Here is a 23,748-nt window from a genome sequence, read left to right on the forward strand (position 1 = left end):
GGTGATCGTTGATCGCCTCCTAAACGCTTTTAAAACGGGCGTCCGCCGCCATACAATGTATGGCGGCTGTTGACGCCCCGGGGAGGGGCCAGACATGGCCCATCATGCCGATCTCGGTGTTGCTGAATGCCTCGACATCGAGGCATTACAGCAACACCGTTTAAGCTTAGAAAGTGATTGTTGATCACTTTCTAAGCTTGTTTAAGTCTCATGACGTGTCAGGTACGTCATAGGTCATTAAGTGACCGTTTTGCATGACGTGCCTGACCCGGCAATGGACGTTAAGGGGTTAAACCTTTTACACCGTGACCAACATGGCAGGACAGATTGTTTGTTGTATCATACACTGCTTTTAAATTAAGTCCTGAACAAGGCAGAATGGCTTTGTGGCTTCCCAAAGCTGTAAGCAGATGTTTTACAAAACAGTTGATGGTCCCATTTGTGTGGTGATGACTAAACATCGTTGAAATGTGAGGTCACACGAACTGCTTTTGGTCACATGTCATATGACATAAATGTGGTGATTATTCTAAGACTACATTTAAGTGAAGGAGAACTTTCTTTTTTATCTGGAGTGAAAAAACTTTGCTGGACTTTGCCTCTAAAGACGATTATTTGTTGGTGGTCATAAGATTTGTATGTTACATCTCTAAACTATATAGAAATTTCTTGAAACCGCCTGGCACATAGTTAGATATATATTCCGACAGTTTTTTACAATTAAGTTTAGCATATTCTAATACACATTATATGTTAGAAGTGGGGCAGAACTCTCGAACATCTACATGAGTAGAATGGCTCAACTCATCCCATGGATCAGGGGTAGGCAACCTTCGGCACTCCTGATGTTGCAGACTACATCTCTCATAATGCTCTTATAGTCATAATGCTGGCAAAGCATCAAGGGAAATGTAGTTCACGACATCTGGCGTGCCGAAGGTTGCCTACCCCTGCTATAGATTATGGGCCATATTACAGTTGAAGATGGACTTTTTTGCTATGTACCAAGAAATGTACTATTTTTACTAAATGTCAGGGAACCTTTGCTGTGAAGTAAGTGACTGTGTTAATGTAAGTGTGTGTTCAGCACTGTAGACACTTTTAATAATACTGTAAATTATTAGTAATTCGGGCTTTAATTAGAACTCTAGAGGTGGTGACTTTATTCGGTCAGGTATTTCATTAGAACATTTAAAAAGTATAGTACACTCAAGGCTAATGTGATCCTCATTTAAACCGTGTGGCAAAAAGTGACCAAACTATGACAAAGTTGCAGCTCACATTTAAGTACAGCCCCACAAAGGTGAGCACACAATACGTAAAAACTCGCAACCGTGGGACAGGCGTCAGATTAACAAATTCCATTTCTCATATATCTGAATTTAGTAAATACCAAAACATTTTCATAATAAATCAGCTGGAAATAATTATCTCCAGTTGGAAAAAAAAAACAAAACAAACAAGGAACAATACTATATTTTCCTAGAAACCATTTATTATAAAGATTTAAAATATACAAAATTTAGACCGTCTGGGCATTGAGCCAGTACACAGGGAAATAATAATAAACAAACAATATTTTTACAGGTTTTGTAAAAGTATGTTTAAGGCTAGAAATGCCTTGCTGTTGTTTGATTAAATACACTTTATTATACATTTTTATTATGAAACACATTTATTTTTCCACCTTAAAAAGCAATGTACAATGCAGTGGTATATTAACTAGAGATGCTATGATTGTTCTTTTTTAAAGCCTGGAATACTGATTGATTACACCTATAGACCACAGGCACATACACCATATGTTTGTGTAAAGTTAAAATTGCTTTGCTGCAAATTAATTTTTTTAAAAAAAAAATTTTCAAAAATTTAATAAACCAGTTGTTTTGTAAACAGAAAAAAAAGATTTTTATGTTGTGGAGTAAGTGATTCATTCTCAGAAACTCTTTCCAGAGTTCTGAACCTATGCATTTCTACCTTATGCTGACAATTGAATTGTTAAAAAGAATTAAAAAAGGGGTAAATTGTGGTCTTCTATGTATTTAGCAAGGATTTTTCCTCTTCGGTTTATGGTTTCAACCAGTTTCTTCACCCCTTCTAAACCTCCTTGGCTTTCCCAGAATACATGATCCATCTGCAATGACTTCAGCAGCATGTTCTCCAAACATCCTGACTTAAGTATTCGAACCGCCAATCCGGGAAACCTAGTTGGGTATAACACAAATAAAGCAACTTTACTCTAGGTTGTACACTGCTAATTGGTACTAACACACTACCAAACGGCTCTTATAACCAGAGACTCAAAGTACATGCATTCTTCTGAGCAGTAGTCCCTCCATGGGGCAATCTAATAACCATGTCCTGTTTGAAGCACACATTGGTAGCCCGCTCTTTTACTTGCACAATTAGAGGGTGAAAATTCATAATCCTGACACATCATAAAATGGGGAAATACCGTATTTGCTTGATTAAAAGATGACCCCCCAACATTTGAGTATTTATTTAGGGAAAAAAAAGAAAGCCTCAATATAAGACTACCCAAAGGAAAAAGGTTTTACTAGTAAATATTAATTCACATGTAAACTATTTTTTCCTATTTAATAAAAGCTATGACTGAGAAAAATATATATTTTTTGTTTTTATTTCCTTTTATTTCCCAACCTGCCCCCCAGGTATCTGTCCCCAGGCTTGCCACTCTGCCCCCCAAAAATGCCTTATACCCCCCTATATGCTACTCTGCCCCATGATATGCCTTTTAACCCCCTATATGCCACTCTGCATCCAGAAATGCCTTATACCCCTATATGCCACTCTGGCATTTCTGCATGCAGAGAGGCATATAGGGGGTTAACAGGCATATCATAAGGGCAGGATGGCATATAGGGGGTATAAGGCATTTCTAGAGGCACAGTGGGATATAGGGTGTTAAAAGGCATATCATGGGGCATTCTGCCTCCCAAAACACCTTATGCCCGCTCATATAACACCCCCCCACCCCGACTTACCAGTGCTTCTGACTCCAGGTGGAGCACAGGAAGCTGATGTCATGCCGGCGTTTGATCATAAAAGCCCCGGTGGAAGTGCTGGCAGCAGCGGAGGTAACCAGAGAGGAGGATCCGGGTCCCCTGCAGCGCTGCAGGGGATCTGAATCTTAGTCTCTATTTGAGGTCTGATTATAAGACAACCTCGATTATAAGACGAGGGGCATTTTTCAGAGCATTTGCTCCAAAAAAAACCTTGTCTTATAATCGAGCAAATACGGTATTAATCTACTAGTTGTCCAACCAGGGTCCTATTACAATTGAAAAATGACCTTTGGAAAATAATATATATATATATATATAAATACACACAGAACAGGAAAACATGTACCATCTTACCCATCTATGCCTTCCAGAAGTCTGAAGTTCAGATTGTTTTCAGGGTGTTCAGGTCGCCCAGAATTGTCAATGTATACTAGCCGTGATGGGTTACTTTTACGCACCTTTATAAACCAAAAGGAGATCATCATTATTGATGTTTGTGCTAATTTCAAAATGATAAAAAAGTTGTATTAACTGGAATTTGGGTACAAATTAAAGAGAGAGATTATAATTTCCTTAATGGGTAGTAAGCAATAACATCATTACCCCTGATATAAATTATGGCCTAATAACTTCAAAATTCTTTCTCAGTGTTTAGAGTCAGATTACTGTTGGGGCATAGGGGTCGTGCTAATCTGTACTTTTTTTTGTCAAAGCATTTAATTTCCCTCTGCTACTTTTTTTCATATAAAATGGTAAATTGGGAGCTCTACGGCCTAACAATAACAATCACCCACTAGGTGGCACTCACAGAGGATAATTTCAGTCTGTTTAATTTTATATATGAATGCCACTTTTGTGGTATTACTATTAACGGGATAGAGGAATCACACCCAGCTGTCATTTGTAAAACTTTTCTCTTTTTAATTAATTTAAACTTCAATCTCCATATACCACGTACAGTCTAAGTGTTAAACCACAACATCTCAAACCATCTGTCCCCAATACCAAACAGCCAACATATAGACATATAAGTAAGCACAGCACAGCTATACATAGAGATTGAAGATTAAAGTCTATACAGCATATATGTTGATTTCCGTGGTCCTTTTCTGTTGTTCTAAATATAGCATTTATTCTGGACAGATACCGGCCACCTTATTTATCACACAAAAGTCATAACTAGTTTGACATCTATCTTCTTTTCTGCAAAACATATCTGTAAAGTAATTTAATTCCATTTAAATTCCCAGCAAGCTACAAATATACAATTATAAGCAACGTATTCCAATTCCAATAATTGTATCAATTATTCAGTATGCTGCTTTCGCATTGACCACGTTGGCTAATTTAGCTTAGGTTGTTCACTAATATCTATTTGGCATTTGTGTCTGTTTTATTTTATCTTTACATTAGGGACGTTTACCAAATAATCGAATAGCTCTTATGGGTTAATAAATCCAGCCGTGTCAACAGCTAATTGTACATTTGGTGTTTCACCAAATGCGCCATTAGCTGTTGACATTGCCGGATTTGTATTTAATCATAAGTGCTCTTAAATTATTTGGTCATTCTAAGCATTTGTCATTTGGACGGTCCACTTGGTGCTGTAACATCAGCAGAATTCTACAGATCATAGGCAGATCTGATCAAAGCATATCGCCCCAATATTTGAAAGAGACAAATAAGAATACCATTGTTTTAGGGGTGATTAGAAGTGTGGCTAAGCATTTAGAAGATGAGTAATGTATTTTATTTGCAAAATGTCAGGACACATTTTCTGCCGTTTTTATACACCTTTTAGCGATGTACAACACTGGGATATATTCATACCCACTAAACGTTTGGAGACAATAGAAGGGAGGAAAGGAGTGAAGGGGCTTTAGGAACAAAAGAAGAGCCATCCCTTCTAAAGAGGGCCACTTGGGATAAAATTGCTAAAGATGGACACATCAGTATATTCTTTTCCAGCACACTGACTGCTTCAATTTGCAGAGGATTAAGGTATTTGTATTTGTTGGCTGAAGAAGACAAACAAGCTATTGTAAGCAGATCACAGATGTTACAGAGGCTGTGTGCAGCAGTTATTGTCTGGTAATACCGTACTATAAGGCAAAAATTTAAAGTAAAAATAAAAAGTTACATTAAAGTGAACACAAAAACTATATATCCAGCTATCTAGCTTTGTTCAGTATGATAAATATTATGTATTTTTATGATGAAATGTGGTACGTTAGGTGGAAAGTTGTTGTTGTTTTTTCTGGACCTGTCCCCACATGCAAATTAAGAGTTCTGAAACGCAGCTGATTTGCATGTGATGATTTACTGAATCAGAACTAAGTGTACACAATTCCCCTTAAAATATGTATCAGCTGCTAATTCAGCTTTTTGGATTGTAAAATCTAACATTAAATAGCTGCAAATGTTTATTAAAGCACCACAGGGATCATATGGGACATCTTGCAAACTCCTCCATTAAGAACACTTACTAGGATGTGCACCAGGACAAGTTCCTTTGGGTTCCGACATTTGTCATGCAGCAGCTCTTCTACACAAGGCTCTGAGGGATCGGGGTTAAACCCACAGCAGTAGCGGTCGAGGCGATCCTGAACCTGGGAAATTAATATTTAGAATTATATTTAGAATATATATTATTATACTGTATACAATTTATGCAAACCAATACATTAGGCAGAGAGGGCCCTGCTCACCAGCTTACAATCTAGAGGGACAAATACCAATAACCTAAAAGTAAATCTATTATAAGAGCATGTTACATGTGTCTTTCTTTGGCGTAGTCAAAAAAATCATTTTGTGTTTTATGAAAAATATGGAGTGTTATGATTCTCTTGGTGGCTGTTCATGCCACATCAGTCCCTTTTTAGGTCTGCAAGTTTACGGACGATGAGAAGCTCTCACATTGAGAAGATCACTGACTGCCAACCCTGCTTTAAGTTTGTTGTAGAATGCAGGGCAGCCATCAGGAACGTACAACCATTACAGTTGCAAGAGGCCTGGTGGACCCGCTTGGAGAGACAAAGTTTCCATCCATTTGGACCACTGGACCACTAATTAAAGGGTGCCTAAGGGGGAGCCCTCACTAGGATGAAGGAGAGTTGAGAAGCCTCTGCTGAGTGCTCTGTGTAATTGTCTGAGACTGCTCATGTCTGGTAATGGAGGGGGTTAAATGTCTTAAATGACTGCTCTATCACAGGGCCAGGCTAACAGGCTAATATTTTCGTGTGAAGTTTAGCCGGGTCATGGAGTACTTTTGTGTCCAGTTTCTGCTAACGTCACCCGGTAAGATTTTATAAGGTGTTTTATTTTATAACTGGCTCCAGCCCTTCAAAGGGACAATCATGTAACCTGGCTAGAGCTCTTAATCGGCCAGCACAGCCCTGTCTGCCCAGAAGCCAGCATCTCTAAAGGGGGGAATAACACAAGACTGCGCATGTCTGGTAATGCATATATAAACTATGGGAGTCTTAATTCTTTAGGTCAAAATATTTTGCAATCACTTTCCCCATCTTTACATCAACCACCTGCAACTGATAAGTGGGACCTAGCGCAAGTGACTTCTTAAAACATCAGATAGCTTTAAATCTGGGTTGAGCGTTATGTGAGTTGTCTTCCAACAAAGAACCTTTAAAAGCTAGCTAATCTTGGATAATAACCACAGCAGACGATGGGGTTCTATCCAGCAGTGATGTGTGTGCAGCTGTAGTTCTTGGAAGAAAGCACCGTGAATGTGCTCATACAAATATGTCACACTTTCCTGAAACCTAACCGCTGCGCGTCAAGACAACCAAAAAAGAAATCATAGAAACTGACAAATGTCCCACGGAGGTGAGAAATTAAACCTCACCGATATTGGCATAAAGCGAGATACATTTTATTTACAGGGGAAATGTTTGCAGCAAACAATTTGCACGATAAATGAAAATAATATTTGTGCTCCTGTTCCATTGTTTCTTTAACAAGGCACGAGACACAGAGAATCCACATGTGACACTATTCATTTAACAAGACATTATGAATATTGCACAAGCAGGGTACTCCCTACAGCGTCACTTGTGAATAGCGTCAAACATCCAGATAGGTGAAGGGAAAATGGCAATCAAGAGCAATTATTTCTTATAAGGTGATATTTCACCTACGTTGCTTAATGTAACACTTTCATAAATAAATGAAGCATTAGAACCCTTTCCAGAAATAATTCCTTAAGCATGTAATATGTTGCCTTCTTAATATTTTTTGCCAGGAAAAAAAAAAATATATATATATATATATATATTAGACTAGTGCAGTCAGATTCTTACAAATTTACAGAATTTTGATAAATTTGTACAAAGCCACAGAAACAAGATCCCTCCTCCACATTCACTCTTTCGTATTCACTTTCTCTAAATGTAACCTCCTATGCCGGCCACTTTTGCTTCTGCATCTTCTTCCTCTTCTATCGTTTATCTTCTCCTGTCTCTTCTATCTTCAACCGGCAATCTTTGCCCGCATAACCAGACGGGAACTTCCAGGCGGGAACTTCCGAGGGAGAGGACATCACCAAAAGCACCATCATTTAGGATCAGGTGAGAGGACATCACCAGAAGCAACGCCATATTGGCCTGAGTTCAAGTTAGGGCAAAATGATGGTACTTAGAATGTAGAATAGAGATTTATTAAATAAAGTTCAGTGAGCTTTGTAAATAGGTTTATGCATTAGACCTCACATAGAGTATCGTGTACAGTTCTGAAGATCCCATCTCCAGCAAAATATAGACAGTCTGTAAAGAGTTCAGAGATGCTTGGTGTGTTCCAAACAAACCTAAAGCTTCACAAGCTCAACTCCTGGAAAAGCATAATGCTCTTCAGTGGTGTTTGTCATGATTCAGATGGAACCCAGGGATCAACCTCCCATTTTAGGAAACACACTAAATTGAACATTTTGATGTTAATGTGTAGGTATGACTGTGTGTATGGGTATGTTAGCGTGTGCTTCATATGTTGGATATGTTAGTGTGTGCCTCGTAGTAGTATCTGTGGCAGTGTCCAACAGAGTCTGTGTCTGCAAGTCGATGTAACTGGCTGCTGCACAACTGTGTTGTTTTGTTGAATTAAATTACTTATTTTTAACTTCTTCAGTGTAGAGCCATATTTTAATATTTAATGGTTTATATTGACTAGTGATATGCTGGGATTTAATGCTCTGGTAATGCCCCTGAATAATTTCCAGGTTATTATTTGGATATGCGATATGCCCTCCATACCTGTATTCTCTCCCACATTGATTTTATATGACTCATTTTTGCCATTTTTATTTGTGCGTGTCTATACAGTATATGTGTGAGTATATGTATATATATATATATATATATATATATATATATACACATAGAATATTTGCCTTCAAAACCAGAAACACAGAGGTCTATGACCTTATGGTTCCGGATAAATGTTTAAAAACCACCAGATGGGACCATAATTCCTCCTATTCCCATAAACATCATCGAAGACTATAAAAACTCAGGCCAAACACTGAAAGCCTGACAGAAACAGAAGCTTGGCTCAAGCGACATCAACTAAGTAATCTTGTTGTTATTTTCCAGGATTTCACACATTTCTGTATCTTTTACATTGTAGATTGAGCACTGCTTTACACGTAATTGAGCATACATAATTACCTTTCATTTAATCTGTTATGGGTTTAATTAAAATGATTCTGGAAATATGATTTACAGATTGTTTTGCAATAATTAGACTACAGCTGGAAATATATGCAAGTGCAATCTGTGATCATTTTTGCCACACTTTTGATATTTTTTAACCAAATTGTGTGCTGTTCCCCGGGATCTAATAAAAATGTGGATAAACCCAGCTGCAGATGAAATGATATCAAGAATAATTTACTGTGATGTTTTAACTACAGCATGTGTGAGGTCTGCGCATTCTGCTTGAAAATGCATCCCTTGAATATGTATTAAATATATATAATCCTATTTATGAGGGTATTAATTGGGTAATATGAGTCAAGAAGGCACACAAGGAAAGTCTTATTAGATCCCCCTACATCATCCGTGTTGCCAAAGCTAGAGTAGACTAGCGGTAAGTGTATCCCGTGCCAGTAGATGTGTTGGGCCAAAAACATCTCCTGCCCAGGGGGTGGGCAAATTCATATTGGGAGATTGTGTAGATGTAAATTTAAAGTGCATATGAAACTGGTTCTGTATCTTACTCTTTGGCCGCCACTACATTTTACAAATGTCCTTGGACATTCATTGGTAGGCCAATGATGTGTCAGGCACGTCATTTGGTCCTTAACCGTATGTTTTTCCCAAACATGCTTGGGACATCATTGGTCATTAAAGGGTTAACCCCTTAAGTTGTTGTCAAGGGGTTAGCCTACCACTCATCCTCACAGATACAGTCACATAAACAGAATAGCCCAGGGAATATATACTGTAAATTTGTACAATATAAAAAAATTGACTTTTTCACTTTTTTTAAATGTTTTTTCTCTGCCCGGTTAGTGGATGTTTAACAGCAATCCAGTTGTGAAACTGGGTCAACAAGAAAAAACCTAAAAAAATAAGACTTCTCTTATGATTTTAAGATATTATTTTTTATTCCGTTGACTATAATTACATTTCGAGTGGACCAAGCATTTAGGTAAATGTTAAGAATGTACAGATTTATTGCCGACAGGTGGCTGCCGTTAATTTCTTAACATCTGTGAATTTGCTCAAGGGTCATTATTAGCATTCCATGTGTCTGTTTGAAAACACCGAGAGGCCAATAAGAATGCTGCTCTCATAAATATCAGGTAGTTGTGTATTCCATATCTCCCAACTTCTACCCCCGGCAGGAAGGCAGTGGATGGAGCTTGGGAGGTCACTCAAAAATGGCAGCGCTACTTCGCGTGCGCACAATTCTGTGGACGCACAGTATACATTCTACGGTGTAGACATCTGAAAAGCAGGACAGAGGTAGAGCTTGGTGGGACAGAGTGGCAAAATTGAGTTTTATTATTTTGTATTTAAATAAAAATCACTTTATACTAAAACATTACTAACCCTTTAAAACAAATAACTACACTAAGATATCATGATTCTAGATATAAATTACATATAAGATACACATATCTAAATTATATCACTAGGACAAACCTGATGGTCACACATAAATTTATTGTATCATTGTTTTTTGTTTCATTTTATTAAGGACACTAATACTAAGTACAACTCCACTTCTTAAAACAACGTAATTTTAAGTTTAAAAAATACGACATTTTCGCACAAAGAAGCCTAATTAAACATTTTTGGACAGTCCTCAGCAGTATATGTCCAAAGTATGGTCGGACACTCGAAGAATGAAGGTTTGATTTACTTGGCTGCAAAGTGCAAGCCAGGAAATAGATGTGGCTTGGTCGGACAAGTCTAGACAAAAGATACTTGCTTCTCCAGAAAGGTCTCTGTTTAAAGAGCGGTTTGCATGCAAATATCGTCTGCTGGTTTAGGACAGCAGCCATAATTCAGGGCAGCTAGCGTACAAACTGTGTGTTCAGCAAGAAAGTCTCGCATTCTGAGCTTCATTTAGAAAATTACTGGTGGATAGGATTATTTGAGATAATTTGAACAATTAAATTTATGTGTGATTACAATTTAAGTATGTTGAGTGTGCCAATTTATTTAAACTTTTTTTTATTTTGTAAATAAAGAAGACCATCGAATCATATTTTAATTCTTAATTGTATACTCATTTTCCTTACAAACCTAAAAACCTGAATAATGGACTTCTGGACTGAAGTTTTGTAATGGGTACCTGCCTTTAAAAAAAAAAAAAAAAAACTCAAGAAAAAAATCAAGAAACCTGTGTTGGGGTTTGTGGATCAGAAGCATGACCACCTTGCTCGAAGAGCCACCTCACAGCACAAGTTTGCCAAATGGGAACTGCAATAGCCCTTTCGTACTATGTGAAATCAACACAAAATGGAGCAATCAGGGAAAACCAGAAGACCTCATTCCGAAAACAAAATAGATCACTATAACTAGATTTTAAAGTGCTTAGTGTCGCTTCCACTTCCATTCACAATGAATATCCAACATTTTTGCATCCAGTAATACTCCTGACGGACCAATCTTTATTCTTTTGAAAACCCCTCAGAATGCATCCTATAAGAAGCATTCAACGCAAAGCTTAACATGTGGTCTCATTTTGCAATAATTTTAGTATTAAACACCCACACATGGGTTTACTTCCCCTTGTCGATTATACAACAGGAAACATTTGGTAGCCATCATGCAAAGGCTGGAGGCAGAGCTGTCCACTGTGGATGGTCTAGAGTTTGGAACTTTATCTTCAACAAAAACATTGCGCCTTGGGCAAAAAATACTTTAAGAAGGAGAAACACTTGGTCCTCTGGCTTTACGGTTGAAGACGGAGGAAGCACAAGGCACTGCAGAGCCCCCAAAAAGGGTTCTATTCTAGGTGTGTATTATGGTGGTTTAGTGAATGGTTCATCAGACATTTGTGACAGGAAAAGTAAGCATACTGTTTGTACTTCAGACAATACGGCTCTGTTTTCCACTGTGGCTCTTGTAGAGTTTGACACAGGACTTTACATCTTCTCTAACACCAAGTCACTGTACCTCACGCTTAAAAAAACAACTATATATAGGTGTGACTCTCCAGTAAAAAGCAGCAGGTTCAGTGTATGCAAATGTCCCATGGAACTATGGCTAAGGAATTGTGCATTGGATACGTTGTACATTCTGGAATTTATAGCAGAACTGTTTTTAGATATGTTATTCTAAGCACTTATACAGTATGCATATATGAAATTACTGTACATCTAGACCCTTCCACATTAAAGATATTTCATTATTTCATATATTCTATTTAAATTCACATTTGCACCTAAGGTCTATCAGTTACAGAATGTATTTAAGATAACACAATACATGTAACTTGCATGTGGAGATGAGCAGACTTTCCATCATTCGGTTCACAAAGCATTTCATCATACTCAATTGGAAACAAGCATTCTACCTTCACATTCACTGTGATTTTTTTTCTGGTCTCCCATTGGCTGTAACACTTAAATCCATTAATTAACTTTCACGAACCCCCTATAGTCAAATGTTCTAAAATTCTAAACTTACATAAACATTTTTTTCATGCATACAATGTTAAAGATCTATTAACGCAAATCTGACAATCATGGTGGTTTGTAGTCACTGCAACCATCTGGCCATTTTACAAGAGTTTACTATATACAGCCTTAATAAGTATATCTTACCTGCAGGAGAAAGTCAAAAAGAGCCAGCTTTGCCCATTCTGTATGCTCAATGCCAAAACATGGAGGATCAGTAATATGTCCATCAGAGTTCTCCATGCCACACCTGTGTTTCAGCACATGCTGATAGTCCAACCACCCTACTGCATGGGAGTTCTGATCATTATTGGAGTCGTCTAAGTGCTCAATGTCAGGGGCCCACCATATTATTGGTCTTGCAGCACCATTGGTATACTTGTAAGGCAATATGTCACTAGTAAATTTGCGGGCTACAGCTGGAAGACTTCTGTTCAGACCTAGGATCCTGTCAAGATGAAATGCAAGAACCTCATATAAATCATTGGGACGCTTTATCAATCCACAGAAGCCTTGCTTACAATGTTTCTCCTGGTAACAACTGTTAAGCAGTGGGTTCTGGCACAATGCAACTCTGAGGACCTGTCCATGAGCAGGAATTCTAGACTTTGAAACTACCCGTGCCTGCGACAAAAATGCCATCTTCTGTACATCATCTGAGGTAAACCAGGGTGTTTCAGATTCCGGAAGCTCTCCACTTTTCACTTGCTGAGTTTCCAGGTGGTGAAATTTTAAGCATTCTAAACCTGATTGTTTTTTATTTTTAGCTACCATTTCATGGACAGTAGGTATTTGGTTATCTCCTGCAGTCTTCCTGTTAATCATAGACTGTTTCCCATCTGCCCATGCCAGAACAGAAAACATTTCTGAAAGAACAGTGCGTTCAGCTAGCTCCTGGTGAAGAAAATCAGTCAGGAAACTTGAGTTGTTCCTAGATTTGAAGAGCATTTTAGAATTTCCTTTGTGCATGGAGTCATTTTTCATCACAGCAGGTTTAAGAAGAATCAATTCTTTTTTTTTCACATTCTTACCTGCAAGAATAGCTACATGACTTTCTGAGAGCACATGTCCCACTTTCTTTATTGGGGTTAAAAGAAAAACATTGTTTGGTTTCATATATGTGGTGTTTTCCACAGTTTGGTCATTTTTGGTCAATGCTCTCGTCTCTTTGGTTTCTTTGTGTTTATTTTTCCATAGAGAGTGCTTGCTAACCTGACCTAAGTTAATTTGCTCCTTGTAATCATGGCTAGTGTTAATGAAAGGCTGTGTTCCATGCTTGGGAATTTCTAGGCCTGATTCCCATCTCCTGTGGTCAGGGATTTGAATCAGCTTAGGGCCGGAGTCTGTGGTGCTGGTCCACAACCGTTTGTGTCGGACAGCTTTCCTGTGTTGAATGAGGTGAATAAATTCAGTCTTTCCATTGCTGTCTGTAGGGAGCGCAGGAAAGCTATTAATTAATACCACAGTCAAAGTACACAGGAAGCAAAACCCAAGAACCGGACTTCTCTTCAATCGCATCCTCAGCCATAATTTCAGGGCCTGGGAAAAGGACAATAAACATGAAAGTTTTAATAACTAGAACTTACTACAAAATATCATTACCATTACAATAATTAAAAATACAATTTGAATATTTCAACCAATTTTTAGCCTATTAATTATTTGTAACATATAAAATACTGCAATACTTTTTTTTACTATACTTGCAGCTTTTTTGTAATTTTTTTTAAAAAATAAACTTTTTTTACAAACATATTTCATTGACAGGCTTGAGTTAAATGTATTTCTTTCATATTCCATGAACATGCAGCAAAGCTAATTTGTTAATTGCATTGTAATTAAAAGAGCCACTAAGACCTATCAGGTCATCTGCCCCGAGGGGTAAGTAGGACAACCTTTTTGTAGCCTAAAACAAGCATTTAATTATGCATTATATAGTAAGCAGATTGAAGCAAGCAGATTGAAGTGAGAGATTGAAGTAAGACTTCCCGGAGAGTTCCCAGGTATGTTTATGACTAGCAATGTTCACACTAGACATGTGAGTACATCCTCTATGGTTTTACATATCAGGACATAATAGCCATCAAAAAAAAAAAAAAAAGGAAAACCCAAAAATCTCACGTGTGTAATAATGACAAAATAAGTAAATACTTCCCTCAAGATAGCAGCTTCCAAAACCACTCTTCCTCAAAGTGTATATACAACCAAACAGCACAAAACGGAGCGCATATACATGAGGGAAAGAAAAATAAAATACAATAGTGTAATATGTAAAAATCACAAAATAAGTATAAATATAAGAACCACTCACAAGTGAACTGAGTGTAGTGGGCTCATCAACAATCCAATGTTAGAATCTTGAGCATAATAGCCATCACCTGCTCCTAAGAAGGGTCTAAAAATTAGGTAAATACAACCTCAGATAAACAACACATGACATATAACACCGTGGTATGATTTATTCAACAAAAATAAAGCCAAAATGGAGCCAAATCAACAAACATTCCCTTTAAAGAAAATCATATATCTTATTACCGGTAACTATTTTCCACCTGACAACCTATACAGAATAAGAAAAATGTATTTACTCTCTTGTTAGCCTTTTCACATGCCATAAATAATTAATAACTTTTCATTCTATAACCAAATATACCAGTAGGCTGCACAAACAGACTATAGCCTCAGGAAATCGGAACTGTGAATGTAAACTATGAAAACTATATTTCCAATTTCACAGCATATTTTTACATCACCCACAGGTCTGAACTGGCGTTCAGACATCACAAAGATTATAAATCTATATAATGTTATTTCATGATGTATAATGTGCAGATCTGCTGAGGAACGATGGGCACTGAACGCTGTTACAGGCTCTGTTCACTATCAATTAGTTATCTAATAAATATCATACCCAATGCAACATTAAAACATTTAACTCTTAACTTATCTATGCAATAATAGAGGATAGCACAACATAAAAAGCATTACAATTCAGATGCTGCTAGAATAATAAAGACCAATAAGAGCACAACACAAAGCAAGAGTTCAGCATACGCCCAGAGAGTACCATCCAAAAATCTGTAAACAGTAGTTGTAATAGCGTAGCTACCTAAAACACAACTATGTCATTAACGGAACATACAGTACTTCACCCTTTGATATGTCATTCTTCTAAACACAGCTACAAGGCAAAAAGAACTTTGACATAATTGTTCCTTTTAGATACCATCAATGGCTGACAGCCCTATTTGTAACGTATTATGGTGTTTGCACACGTGTTTCCATTTTGGTAATTGCTCTGCTTTATATTTCAGCGTCTGTGTAGCTTCCAGTCCGTCAATGTTTAAGTTTGAGTTGTGTCAGACAGTTGCAGGCCATGTGCAGGTTTTTTTGTGTTTATCATTGTCATGTCCTCTGACGTAAGTTACCCAGAGTACATATTTATTAAGCAGTCTGGCTTTGTATGCGATGGCAAAATACTTTTTTCAGTAAAACCAGTGAAATATGTTGGCTGGGTGCTACCCTAGGGCTGACTCTTAGCAGCGCCTCAGCTCCCCCCCCCACCACTCCCCTATGTGGCCGCCATCCTCTATGCGGCATTTAATAGATGCACGGTGTAGAGTAAGATCACTACAGAGCCTGTGCCGACTAAGCTTATTGCCCCCTAGTGTATATGGGCCGGTTGGGGAGATCAGCCTTTAATGAAGCCCACAACAGGTGCAGGAAATGGAAAGGGAGAACGTTCCCTTGAGCTCCCAGAGCAAGAAGAAGCCCTAAAAGAAGTTTCATGAGCCAAGTGGTACATTATATATGTGGACCTGTGCGTACTGTCTAGGGGAGGTTTTCCAGAACCTAGCTTAGCTGGATCTGGCAGTGAGGTTGAAACTACTGCGTATTTTAAGCTTGTCAGTCTCGGCCAACTGGGCCAACAAAGTACATGCCAGGAAGAGCTCCAATTGGAACAAATGCTTTGGGGTATTTGTTTGTGCATTTGTAAATAAGAGTCACAATTTGCCAAAATATGTGATTCCTGAGTCTTATTGCCCTAGGACAGTGAAGAAGCTAACCCCAGGGCAATTATTTCAGTGTGTTGCCGAGAAACCTGAACCTTTACACTTCTTCCCCATTTACTGCAGGTGCTCCACACGTTCTAGCTCGTTCTACAGAAGAGAAGCGCACATCATTTCAGGAATTCCATCTGTACTGCACCATTCACATTTTACTAAAGTGCACGTTTCTGGAAATTCAGGGGCAAACGCTCATCTAAACATTAGTTTATTAACTAAAATACATATACTATAGGCTCAAACTGCCAAGAGGGGCCACAAGTCTCTGCTGTATCCGCCGTAAACATATATTTTGCCTACAAGCAAAACAAATATTAATTCATGGCACATGACATTTGGAAGCAGACACATTTAGAAAGGGGCAGTGTGACTAAATGTTAGTGCATACAGGGCTTTTACAGCCCTTATATTAAAGACATTGAATAAAAGGCCTAGTACTAGTGCCCCAGGGACCTTAATGTTACTGTATCTTCCTCAATATGGTTCAAGTGGTTAACTGGGGAGTTATTGGTAAGAACGGTAATTATTATTATTACCTTTTATGTATTAAGCACCAACAAATTACGCAACGCTGTACAATTTAAATGAGGCCGTTTACAGATAACAAATATACATTAACAAATTCAGAGAACCCTGCCTGTAAGCTTATGGTACTTTCACACAAAGTTCCTGCCAGGAATGGTGGGTTTATGAGGGACCGCTACATGAGGTCATAAAAAACACAGAGAAGCAACCTTAGTTGGCCCTATTCAAACTTGACATAGTCTGTTTACAATGAGAGCGAAGTAACCTCCCTGAATATTCCAGACAGGATGATATCAGCGTTCAGTAACCACATATTTAAATATTTATTTCACTAAAAAGGCAGTGATGCCATTTGTTTTTCTCTCTTAAGATATCAAGAGCCTCTGCGCAAATAAACCAGTGTACATAAGAGTTAAATCCAAACCTCGGTTTCCTCCTGTAGGAAGACTGGATGGAGAATGATTTTAGTTGGCAATATTGTATGTTTCCAAAAGCTCAGTTGAATGTTCACCATGGGCGCTAGCCATGATACTAAGGCTTTATCTTTAAGTTGTAGAGTTTTGTTTATTTTTTTGTTTATCATCAATAAGAAGATTTGGCCTTCCGACAAATTTAAACGTTAAATAATGATGATACTTTTTTGCAGCAAAAACAAAGTAATTCTTACACTGTAAATAATAATGATACGTGAATATACTTAAGACCGTTATATCCTTTTTTTTTAAACTCCACATAAGAATGGTTAGTAGAACGTTTGTGATGTTTGTTATCATATCTATTAAAGGTGTTGCTCCACCTAGGCGGCCTCCTATAAGTGCATTTATCAATACTTTATGTAATATATAATATATATATATATATATATATATGTATTATTTATTAATACTTGTATGTAATATATATACACACACATACATACAAATCCAGGTACATCTATTCCTGCCTTGATATGGTGAGACACTGGATTTTCAACGTTGAGTTCTTACTTCTTCTTCTTAATATACCTGGAAGCACCGGGTGAAGCACCACTTCTCCGGTTCTCCGATTCTGACATTTTAATGCTCCTGAAATCCAATTAGTACAGATCTGGTCTATACTACTAGTTGTTTACTACTAGTTTACATTTATTTATAAACGAATGAGAGCAAATGTTTAATTTTCCATCCAGAGAGGTTATTGTGCATTTGGGATAATGAGCTGTATTAATGTTTAATAGTGAGAAAAGTAATTATTTTTCCAGCATGTATAAAATAACCACAAAACCAAACATGAGATGAGAAACTTAAGTTTTCTTTTCTATATGCAGAACGCTTAGCTTTGACCAGAAGGTTTATGGCTGAACTACCTGAGTATTATATTATCACTCTATGAGGCATAAGATAATTCTTTACTACTACTAGTTATTACAACTACTTTTATATGCATCAGTAAAAGGAAATGGTCACCCTGTTAACTGACTGGTTAAAGTAGTCGCTTGCCAAATTTTTATTGGGATTTCATAGTTTATTGTGATCAGTAACTGACTTGAGAAATGCTTTTGTAAACAAGCAATAACCCTGCCATCTACTTTTGGATTGGGTGAAGAAAGGGTCATCAACATGCAAATGTGCTGAAGTGAGTGGAAAAACATAAGTGATCCCAGGACAAATGGAGAGGTGATATGAGTGTGAGTGGAAAACCAAGTGTCAGTTGTGCCACTAAAGCTATCAACGTGTCTTCTGAGGTAAATGAGAGACTGAGTACTACTGTGTAAACATACCGTAATTGTAAGATGTGTGGACAGACTGACCACAAACCCAACTCAGGTTTGAAACATACCAAATGTATTTTTATTGTTCTTTTATAAAAATTCACATGCACACCATTATTCTGTGTTTGTTTCTGGTGCCAGCAGTGTAGCCTGTTTAAGAGGTGTTAATGCCAATCGCACAGACCTCCAACTGCATATGATTTGCAGACCTATATCTTTCCTGGATGTGCCAATGTGTTCCATCTCCACTGCTCCACAAGCAGATGTCTCCTATGAGCACATCCACCCCAACGGTATTCTCGCGCCTCACTGTCTTACGCCTTACAGTGGTAGGGGAAAGGAACAGACAAATGTCTGTAGAATTTAGGAGCCAAGCAGACATATTTGGATGTCAACCTATCCCACTGGGGCAACTACCAGGGTCTCAGCTGCGACTGGGCTCGTGCCTCTAGGGAGCCCACTGTGACCCCTTCTTCCTGTCTCTTTGTACCGGTTCAAAATTATATATGTATTATTTCTGAAAGTAAATAGCATAGTTCCGTCCTTTTGAATGTACCTGATGTGATATTTTAGTTTGGTCAGGTGCTGCTGAAGGATGCATTTTTTTTTTTTTTAAAGCTGTTGCAATCATTTTTGTAAGATTTTTAATTTTACTTATTATTCAAAAATAATAAAAGTTAAGGCAAAATGATGCCTGGAGAAGAATGGACCTGACTGCCCCTTTAAAAAGACTGCATCCTTTCCCAAGGTTGACGTGAAAAACTACAACACATTTTGCAGTCTACTGACCTAAACAGCTTGGAAAATATTGTCTATAGACCGATGATGCCTGCATGCATATTCAGATGTACCCTGCAGCACCTGATATGGCATTGGAACAGCAGATACGGCGAGTCTGTGGCGCTGTCGGCCAGTGTTTGCCGGTGTTCTAGATGGCCACGCTGGTTTACGTGAGATTTTCAGGGGATCTAATGAGACTACCTCTGAATTGCAGCCAAAACTAGTGGGAGGGGAATTTATGCTGCAGATGTGTTTTAACAAATTTAACAAGTTACAACATCAATCCTAAAGTACTTACTAAGTATTTTAGCATGCGTTAATTGTCAGTGAGATTGTTTGGGGCAGTACACTACCCCTTTAAGTAAATCAGAGACTTCAGGGTTTCAGAACAGAGTTTAAAGTGCTGTTCTGCACTCTTAAGCCTGCTTAGCAAAAAAGCATAAAAACAGATTTTTTGGGGCATCCAACAGTACAATCCAGCATTTAATAACATTAAGCATATTTTTTACTGATTAAATGCATAGCTTTGTTACTTAATTTGAAGTTCATTCAGAAAATTCTAATTTTCACAATTTTTTACCATCTGTGAAGCGGAGCACTTACTGTACCTCAATGAACAGAAGTTTCTTCAAAGAAGCAATCACGGCCATTTTGTTATTTCAGTCATCAGTGAAGAACACACAGTTTGATTCACTCGTCCTTTTGTAAGTGAAATCTGAGAACCATTTCACAAAAAATACTCTGAAAGGTATAATGGCGGCTAAGGGGACTTTATTCTTTAAACAAAAAGCATTCACTTTTTTATTATGTTTATTTAAAAAAAAATAAAAAAAAATTCTTCTAAACCCACTGTAGCCCAACAATTAAAAGGCCTGGGTATTAACAGTTCATAAGAGTAACTACCTTGGCAGACTCAGCTGTGCACACACCTTAGTTTGAGATTTGTTCATGGTCATGGATGGACAGTATTGACTCAGAACCGATAAGGAGAAAAGGAATGCAGGAAGGTTAGACTATGGTTTAGTAAATCAGATTACACCAAGGTGTTGGTGCATGTAGAGCAGACCCCAGCGCCAAATGTTCTTGAAACCCTTGAAATCCCAGTGTTTCTGGGATTACCAAGTACTCCTAAAGAAACTATTCTTAAAATTAAAATTTATATTATACCAAGATTTTTAAAATATTATAGTGTTAAAATTCAAATGTAGGGGTCTCCTTGCTTAGTATACACCTATTATTCAAGTATTGGGCACTACTTTCTCCTTCAGCAGGATAGTAATCTGAAAACAAAATCAATTCATTATAATGACACAAATTTCAGGCCTTCAAATGTATAATACTGATGACTTATGCACGAATACGCACTTTAAAGATGTTAAGAACTGGAATGAAAAGGAAATAAAGAGGGACCCTAATCGTTTAAATACTCGCTAGAGGAAAAAGTATCAAATTTCCACAAAGGCATCCAGGAGCTCAGCTAAACTGTAACGTCTGCAAGTTCAGTTTTCCAAATTACTTTTCTTTTTGTAGCCAGTGACCTGGAAAATGCGTTCATGAAATTCCAGTCTTTTCCTAGACAGGAAAGTAAACAATACTTTCTCAAAACTATTTGTATTAACGAATGTGCAGGGGGGCAGAAGACTGTAGATCAGAGACTGCAAACTTCTAAGAACCTGAGGGGTCAGTGGGTGATGGAAGTTGTAGGGGACATCAGATGGTTTTATAGATGTTACGAACACATGTCCTAGAAGGTCGCTATAAGAGGCTTTAATATTTTTGTTTACATGTGCCATGTTCTTTTGAAGGTCAGAGGATGTGTATCTGTGACTTATTGGTAAGACAGTTGGATTTTTGGAGAGCCTCAACATGCAAACTTACGTTAGGACTAATGGCAGCTGAAAATGTTACGATCCCTGAAGCAAAGAAGGGTACATTGCATGGGTGGACTCAAGAGTAACCCATGGCCCCATGGATAGGACACAGCATGATCGTGAGTATGCAAATAGAGGCATAGTATTCCAATGTCTATAACCCTAGTTCTCAAAGTCCTTTGTATTTATTTTCACAAATGCCTGTTTCTTTAGCAATGGTGGGTATATCAGAAGGACTGGCTGCACAGCATGAGCAGACTTGAAAGAATAAAAGCCTCAGCAGTATGGAAGCCTAGAGCACCACAGTTGTGGGCCAAGACTCTGGCCCACGCCTCCACAAAATCAAAATCTTTGGCATTTTCTACAACATAGATTATATGACAATAAGGAACATACTGATCAATACCATGAGGGTACAGGTGTCTGCTGGGCAGCACTGGTGCACACCCCGAAAGGTTTTTCTTGCATGCATTGTGGCACAGACTGTAGAGGTGATCTGACACATAGCCTCTTGTTCTGTCCTGAACAAAAGCATTTTGTGTGCTAGAACATAGCATGCACAATGCACAGACTGTTTTGCGGGATTGATGAATATCATGGCTTATCACTCTAGATTGGTATATGGTTTGTGAGTATAATTCATGTGCCATAACTATCAACAGCTTGTGTTTTTTCACATGCCAAATTGTTCTAGATATAATTTGATAGGTTCAGCTCATGGAAACTGAGATTAGCTGTTTATGACACAGCCAACCGTATCTAATCAACCTCCTGTCAAGAAGTTCTCTCTCATCTCGTCACCCACCACTACAGATGCTGCCTGCAACAATCAATGATGTGTTTGTCTTGTACTAAATATTTTATAGGTTTATTTAGTGCACATAAGAATGAATAGTGTTGCAAGAAAAGAAACTGTTGTACTTTCAATATAACCTTTGCGTAGTTGTCCCTAAATTAAACAATTTTGAGTTTAAAAGCAACCTGGCATGACCCTTCTGAAAATCAGCCAGCTTACAAAGTTTATGCGCGGGGTGCTTCTCCAATTAAATGGACAGTTTAATGTCCCAGATACCTTTATTGAAGAATGCATATTAAAGTATTTTGTCGGTAATGTGGATTCTTCAAAACAATATATTTATATATATAATACTTTCCTGACCTAGAAGCTGCCATCCTGTTGCTGCAGCTGCCCTCCTCCTTTCTTGCCACTGATTAGCTGCTTGGAGGAGCCAATTGGTGGCAGGACAGTGCTCCCACAATGGGAGTGCTTGCCATGCATGCACACAAAGGGAGTATATCACACGCAGGGAGATAAGTTTTGCTGAATATATCTCCTGCATGTAAAATAGCTGTATTGGGGAAAGGGGTATATGGGGCAAAAGTACAAAGCAGCTATCATATGCATTAAAGTGCATATAATGGCTGGAGCGTCCCTTTACAAATGCCACAAAAGTGCTACAAAATGTAATAGTGTATCTTTATGGGCTCATTGGAATTGCAAATAATGCTTTCATTGAAGTATTGTTTTTGTGTGCACATTATAAATATATACCACATCAAATTAAATGTTTAAAAAAAAATCTAACACAATGAAAATGAATGCCAAAATGCACATAAACAATAGCAAAACAGAGACGTTCCATGGAAAACAATATACTGATCATACTTATTTGCGATTTAATCAAACTTATCGGTAGATAGATGTAGCTACACTATTAACCCACTGGCACTCAATGAGTTAAATGGCATATGTGACAAATGCTGCAGGACTAAGTCCACCACGGCTGCAGCACCATTCACTCACACTAACCCCCAGTGCAGGCAGCAGGCACAGAGTCCTACCATGTCTTAAAGTGCAGCGTGCAGGACAAAGCAGCCATCCATGAGCCCGTCCTCTCCAGGAATCTCCAGACCTCCTTTCCTTAGGATCCTGCAAGTGCTTCATGAGCTGGGAGTATCAAATTCACATGGCTTCTGCTTGGGTCCAGCACTGAGCTGGCTGTTTTCCTTTTCAGTAAATGCTCTCCAGATGCTTCCACCCCTCACCAGCGATCTGTTTTAATTTGAAGTTCACTTTTTTTGTGCTGAGTTTGCATTTTTGTTTAAAAAAAAAAAACAGTTTTGCTTTGAGAGTCTTCTCTTCTTTCCCCTCTAAGCTACTGTAAAAAAACCTTCAGTCCTTTAAACATCTTCCTTCATGTATTATATTCCCCTTGGGCTCCACATGTGCAGTGATCATCTGGGTTCATGCAAGTATGTAGTATGTGTCAGTCACTGCATTTTCACACTGCACTGATCTTTACAGCCAGCCCAGTCCAGCCCCCAGCAGGAGAAGGAGAGGGTGGGATTGAGGTAAAGCAGAAGAGGGGGTTGGTAAGGTTTCAAAGGGGTCTGGCACAGGGAAAGAGAAGAGGCTCCTTCATTTGATGAAGATGCTTCCTTTTCTGGAAACAGCAAATTAGTGAAAAAGTTAGTTAAGATGGTTCAGTTTTGCATGATGATCAATGTTGTGATTTAATGTATATTTTGGAAATCCTTTCTACCAGGAATGTCCAAGAGATCATTCTAAAGCTGTTGTGGAACTACT

General features: G+C 38.1%; 1 protein-coding gene across 1 annotated transcript; it reads right to left on the reverse strand.

Moving 5' to 3' along the window:
• Window positions 1-1,920: 1,920 nt before the first annotated feature.
• Window positions 1,921-23,268, reverse strand: GASK1A (golgi associated kinase 1A). The gene is made up of 5 exons (XM_053467975.1): window positions 23,004-23,268; window positions 12,316-13,707; window positions 5,513-5,635; window positions 3,381-3,484; window positions 1,921-2,204 (listed from the first exon to the last, which is right to left on the reverse strand). The coding sequence occupies exons 1-5, from the start codon at window positions 23,004-23,006 to the stop codon at window positions 2,009-2,011; spliced, it is 1,818 nt and encodes a 605-aa protein (XP_053323950.1). The 5' UTR covers window positions 23,007-23,268; the 3' UTR covers window positions 1,921-2,008.
• Between the last annotated feature and the right edge of the window lie 480 nt (window positions 23,269-23,748).

This window comes from Spea bombifrons, chromosome 5 (assembly GCF_027358695.1).
Source record: "Spea bombifrons isolate aSpeBom1 chromosome 5, aSpeBom1.2.pri, whole genome shotgun sequence".
Lineage (NCBI taxonomy): Eukaryota > Metazoa > Chordata > Amphibia > Anura > Pelobatidae > Spea > Spea bombifrons.